This window comes from Eurypyga helias, unplaced genomic scaffold (assembly GCF_000690775.1).
Source record: "Eurypyga helias isolate BGI_N326 unplaced genomic scaffold, ASM69077v1 scaffold23716, whole genome shotgun sequence".
In the NCBI taxonomy this organism is placed as follows: Eukaryota; Metazoa; Chordata; class Aves; order Eurypygiformes; family Eurypygidae; genus Eurypyga; species Eurypyga helias.
Genome location: NW_010256397.1, coordinates 3,219 through 9,479, shown reverse-complemented (window position 1 = coordinate 9,479; position 6,261 = coordinate 3,219). Strand labels below are relative to the sequence as shown.

General features: G+C 53.5%; 1 protein-coding gene across 1 annotated transcript in view; it reads right to left on the bottom strand.

The window, feature by feature from the left end:
• Positions 1 to 6,261, bottom strand: part of NOL6 (nucleolar protein 6 (RNA-associated)) — a gene marked incomplete at its 5' end in the record, with an annotated part of 28,022 nt that overhangs the window by 19,468 nt on the left and 2,293 nt on the right. Inside the window, 10 exon segments of the mRNA XM_010153662.1 lie at positions 1,325 to 1,400; positions 2,129 to 2,277; positions 2,414 to 2,536; positions 2,927 to 3,104; positions 3,204 to 3,319; positions 3,846 to 3,947; positions 4,109 to 4,167; positions 4,440 to 4,560; positions 5,306 to 5,469; positions 5,614 to 5,748. Of these exon segments, the coding sequence (XP_010151964.1) occupies positions 1,325 to 1,400; positions 2,129 to 2,277; positions 2,414 to 2,536; positions 2,927 to 3,104; positions 3,204 to 3,319; positions 3,846 to 3,947; positions 4,109 to 4,167; positions 4,440 to 4,560; positions 5,306 to 5,469; positions 5,614 to 5,748 (1,223 nt within the window).

Genomic DNA, 6,261 nt, shown 5'->3' with positions numbered 1-6,261 from the left:
AAAAGAATCACCAGGAGAATTTGCCCTTGACAATGCTGCCGCCCTTGCTGCTTCCACCTCCCCAGAGCACAGCAGAAGAGCCTGAACGAGGAGAAGATATCACCAAATCCAAACCACTCAGTTCAGACGTGGCTGAGTCAAGCTGCACGAACCCAGCCAGCCTGGGCTTTCCGGCAGAGCAGCAGCACCCTCTGCGGGGTGCATCGTGAATGACAACCCCCCATCCTGTCTCTACTGGCTGCACCACCCATCTTCCCTCATCCCCCACATCCCTCGACCACCGCAGACTCCCCAGGCTGCAAACAGGGAGCTGGAGGAGCAGAGGCAGACACCCCGACGCACTGCCCCACGCACAACAGCGAGTTTCTCCTTCATTCATCAAGAACAGGCAACAAATGCCCCTCCGGCTCCAGGAAACTGCATCCCTTCTCAACCTGGGATTTATCCAGCCTGCTCTACCCAGGCAGGCTTGCAAGGACACAGCGCACGTAGATTTTGCTGCCTCACCATACAACAGGCTGTAAAAACTAGCATCTCATCCCAAATCTGACACGTGGCTCTGTCCAGACCATAACTGGTCCTGGCACAAGGGACTTCCAGTCAGATTTGGTCTCCTTTCCTCTTAAAAGGGGGAAAGGAAATAATTTCCTCTTCCATTCAACCACCAAGTAAAAAGCTGGTTTTACCAAAGCCCAGCAAAGTGGTGACAGTGCTCATGGCTCATCTCCAGGCTTTAATGTCACAAGCTGGAGAGCAGAAGTAGGGAGGGGGACGTTTCCCAGCCTCCAAGATGCAACTTTTGTTTCAGATGCACGTTCAGCTGCAACACTGGGGAGGGCTCAGGGGGCATGATCTAGCACTTTGCAGCATGACAGGAAAGATCCTTCTGGGTTTCCCAGGTAGGCCTACGGGCTGAAGGCACAGGGGGGTCTGGCCCATGTCCTGCAGGATGCAGGACCTGAAAGATGCATCCAGAGAAGCACAGTGGGACACTGATATATCCTCAGACAATGTGGACATACTGGACACAAGGAGAAAGAGGAGACCAGTTGGATGCTTGCAGGAGAAAATGGTGTGTGAGGGCTATCAGAGCGAAAGGACTCCAGCAGCTACACCCTGGCTGGCACAAAAGGCTCAGCAGATCCAAGGAGAACATCACGCTGCCCATCCAAGGCTCACACGCAGGCATTTGCCTTGCCCTCACCTCTCTCTCTGGAACTACCTAGCTGACTTAGGGCCACAGAGCTAAAATAACCACCCCTTAGCCCTTCCCAAACCTCCCCTCCCTGAGAAACCCAGAGCCCCACTGGCAGAACAACTGTACCTCTTGCCCAGTCCTGATCACAGACTCCAGAAGGGCTCCAGTGTAGCAGATGGAGGATTCAGGAATGTCCATGTGGCTATGTGGAAAAAGACAACAAAGCATGAGAGATAGGACACATGAACCTATCCATAGTGATGCTGCATGCTGTGCCCACAGGCGACAGCACAAGACCGAGGAGTCCCTCCACGCAAGGAGGTCATGCTGAAGAGACCAATCTCTGTGCATTCCTCCCATGTCAAAGTTATTCACCAAAAGCAGCACAACTCCTCGTTCAGCTTCATGGGGTTAAAAGCCAAAGCTGCCAGTATGCAGCCTTTCCTCACAAGACTCCTTCCTCAAGTTGGGATAAAGAGGCCCAGGCAATCCCTTTGTTCTGTACAAAAGGGTGTCATTTTTGGTAAGGTCTGAACTGCTACAGGGAGGTTTCCCAATGCTGTGAACCACTGCAGAGACTTCAAAAAGCATCCTGCAAGGTCCAGATGGCTTCTCTTCCAGCTCTGCCAATAAGTGTCCCAACATCCCAACTGCACCTAAGAGCAGTACTACGCTGCCTCCTTTCCCTTAGCAGCACTGTCATCGACAGAAGCTACAGCAGTGCATGCACTTTCTCCAGGGAAGCAGCTCACAGCATCAGGACCACAACTAAAATGATTTCCAGATTTCACAAAGCCAGAACGACCCACGTCCCTCAAAGCGCAAAGCTGTTAGTGGGGTTACCAAGGGCATGGCACAAGCCAGAAAAGCAGCAGTGACCCTACACAGCTGCAGATCTCCCAGCCTCGGCTGCTGCTCAGTATGACTTACAGCTTCAGCAGGTGCCTGACGATCTGCTCAGGAATCAGGCGTTTCTGGCAGACAGTGTCAGCCTCCCACACCACCGCCTCACAGATGCTGCCATCCTGGTATCGCCGCAGCTCCGATTTTTCCCCCCAGAAAGTCCGGAAGTCCAGCGCCTGCAGGGGGACATTGGCCAAGCCAGGCCAGGGACACAGGTTACCACTGGGGCCAGCCAGTCCCGCAGCCATCTGCAACCACAGCATGACACCAGCTCTGCTCCACTCGACTTGGCACAAGCAGGGCTCCCCTCACCTCAGGGTGATCAGCCTGCGGTCCCTTCTCCAGCACGCTGGCAGCAAACTCAGGGACAAACAGGAGTCCAAACGTCAGGGGCCCAACATCCTTGTGTTTCGGGGGCTCAGCATCAATTGACCACTGCGGGAAGATGGGGAACGTGAAGTAGGAGAAATGAGATTGCTGGAGCAGCAGCTGAAAGGCTCCTAGATGAATCTCCTGTTACATGCTCTTGGGTGCCCATAAAAGCACAGACAGGGAAAACCTCATTTAATAGGTCTCCCCAGAGGAGAAAACAGTTGTCTTCACCCTGCCCCACTACTAGGGCAGGACTACTGCCCAGACCAAGCTTCCTAGGTGCACCCCACAACCCAGTGCTGGGCATCAGGTCCTGTACCTCCCACAAAGGGGAGAGGCCTGTTTCCTACCCCAGTGAGCAAAGATCCCCTCTCTGTGATCAGATGTGCCACAGGGGACACAGGAGACCCCACATACTGCGAAAGATGCAGTGTCATTGCTGGGCTGCATTACCTCAGGGGTCTGGGGCAAGGAGTGAGCCACGAGCAGTGTTCTCCTGGCTAATCCACGAGTCAGGAGTGAGACAATGAAAGGAAGGGCTGCGGCCACGTAGTTCCCACCCTGATCCATCATCTCGTTCAGCAGCTGCATCTTCTTGCAGGCACCCTGCAGCTTGGAGACATGCTTCAGGCTACAGCAGGAGGAGAGAAGCTGGTCACCCACCTCTGCCACCAAATCCTTTCACAGACAAATATGCTAGAGGATACCCCACCAGCACGGCAAGACTCACTGGAAGACATGGTCAAAGGCTCTGAGCATGGGCTTCGTGGTCATGAGCAGCACCTGAAAGCTGTCCACCATGTGATCATCCAAAATTTCCATGGAGCGCTTGGCTTCAAACTGGACCTGAGCAAGAAGACAAGACAGAGCAAGAGCATGAATGGGAAGGGGGAGGGAAAGCAAATCCCTCCAGCAGTGGTCACCAATGCTCCCGCACCAACCAGAGTCACCCCAGCTCCATGGTCACCAGTCTACCCTGATCCCAGGCAGCCTCTGTCCTCAGCATGAAGCCAAGTAAACAACAGCTGCTGGCCCCAGTCCCTCCTTGATATCCTGACATCAACGTGGATTTTTTTCTCCTCCAAAAGTTATTTCTACTAACCAGCTACTTGGCTTCACCCAAAGGTGTCCATAATGAATAAGAAAACTTTTCTCTATCATTCAAGTAAGACAGGTAAGCCAGCACTACACACAAGTCTCAAAATTCACTTCTAAGCTTCAGAGCTGAAGATAGACGTTAAAACCTAAAAAGCAACACTGACTCTCCCTCCCCACATTCCATGTGCTTCTCCAAGGTGTCTAACCATCCTTTGCCTGCCTCAGCTTGCTCCTAAGACAGCATCTCAAAATGCCATCACAACCTGGCCAGTACCTGGTGGTATGTGCTGGCAGTCATATCAGCACAGAGGTTCACCAGCCCAGAGGGATCCACAAAGACCACTTCAAATGCCTGGTGAAAGTCATCCAAGACAGGCTGGAAGAGCAAACACAGTCCTTAGTGTTCTGGCGCAGCAGATACCAGGGCACCACCACCTCGCTGCCGCCCGACATCCCTTTAACAGGCACATCCCTGCCCAGGCAGCACCGGCAGCACAGCCAGACACAGGCATGAGCCTGCCCCAGACAGCTGCTTACCAAGGAGGCATCTACATCCTTCACTAAGCTGATCCCCATGACGCTCAGGTCAGTCGTGGCTGTGGGAGACAGAAAGGAACGAATCATGCCGCCACCCACATCTCCCCCACCAGTCAGGGTGGTACATCTACATGCGAACACCACTGTGGTCTCGCAACATGAAGAGTGCTACAACGCGACGCTGGCATCCATCATCCAGTTCCATCCAGTCCCCCTTGTGTCCATCCCACCAACAGGGTCTCAGCCTCAGAGGGAGAAAAGCCACAATTCCTACCATGCTCAGGCTTCATACAGAAACTCTGGTCACACCAGCTTTTCCCTGGAAACTCACCCAGGAACTGCAGAGTGCTCCTCAGCACCTGGTACCCACTCATCATCTTGACGATCTTTCGCTTCATCAGCAGGTAGGCAACCAGCATGGAGACCAAGAAGCCGCTGAAGCACCCCAAGCCCTGTGAAAACAGAGGATTGACTGCTTCTGGCCTATGTCATCACCAGCAGAGCAGTCCACAAGTCCCAGCCCCACCAGGAAGACATTGAGGCAAAGCCCTGTACACCAAGAATCCCCTTGCAGGAAGGCAACATCTCGAAGTTATTTGGGAAATAGGATTGATTAAAAAAAAAGAACAAACCCAAAAACCCATTGCATCATTCCAGGGATCTCAAAGAAGCACAACTGTACAGTACACACAGACTCACTGCAACCCACAAGGAGGATCATAGAATCACAGAATGGTTTGGGTTGGAAGAGACTTTAAAGATAATCTAGTTCCAATCCCCCTGCCATGGGCAGGGACACCTTCCACTAGGTCAGGTTGCTCAAAGCCTCATCCAGCCTGGCCTTGAACGCTTCCAAGGATGGAGCATCCACAGCTTCTCTGGGTAACCTGTTCCAGTGCCTCACCACCCTCTCTGGGAAGAACTTCTTCCTGATATCCAATCTAAACCTCTCCAGCTGCAGTTTAAACCTGTTACCCCTTGTCTTGTCACTGTGGGCCCTTGTAAAAAGTCTCTTCCCAGCTTCCTTGTAGGCCCCTTCAGGAACTTCAAGGACGGAGCTCCTTGAAACCTAACTCAGCTCAAATCAGACAGTCACAAGACCACCCCACCACCACCTTTCCATGCCTAGGGAGAGCAGGCCAAAGGCAGATTAGCCAAGCCAGCAGAGCCTGCCCTGTCCCCAGGCAGAGGACGTACCTTACTGAGCTGCCGCTGGTTCAGCCAAACTTTGAGAAGGGCCAGGCCATCCTTCATGCCTGGGAAGTCAGCGGCTGCACTAGACAAGAAGTGCAGGTGGGACAGCAGCACCGTGTCGCAGAGGATGGAGTTGTTGTAGTGTGGGGTTGGAGGCTCAGTGGCTCCTGCATGGGGAGACAAAAACAGGTTGGACCCAACCACAAAAGTCCTGTTCACAGAAAAGGGCTGCAACAAACACACTTCCAGGCACTGGGGGAAGTCCCTAACTGAACCAAGCATCCTCATGTTGCCCCAGCGCAAGGCCCTACCTTCTTTGGGAGTGCTCTGCTCCATGAACCAGGCTGTCCGGACATTGTTCTTGCTGGGATAGAAGCGGCTGGGTTTGAAGAGACCCAGGGCAGGACAGGCATGGAGACGGACGGTAACCATCTTCTCATCCTTGCCTGTAAGCACCAGAGGACAGATGTGCAGGAGGAAGAGATGTCAGAGACACAGAGACTAACCTGAGAAAGCAGGGAGAATCTCCAGCTTGGGGAAAGGAAAAACCTCCATCCCAGCAAAGCTCAGCAGCAGTGGACACCATCTCGGAGCAGAGTGATCACATCCCGGAGGACACAATAACCCTGAGCTCACATTGCTCATGTCTCACTCCCATCTTCATCTCCATGAGCCAGTCTGGTACCCCAGCACTCTCCTGCCTGCCCTGGCTTTGCCAGGCCACTGCCGGTCCCAGACCCAGACCTGCCACTGCCTGGGGTCTGCGGAAACATGCAGCACCCAGTAGCCCATGTATCACACCTCATCTTAGAGAAGAGTCAGGCTGCACAGAGCTGCCTGGGGAAGGCAAGAGGAAGGGTGGAGGGAGCAGGAAGGACACAGACATGTTTTTGTAGGGTCTGCTTTACTCCCTGAAGTATCTACAGGATGGGCAAGCATGCAAGGCCAAGGCTGGGGAG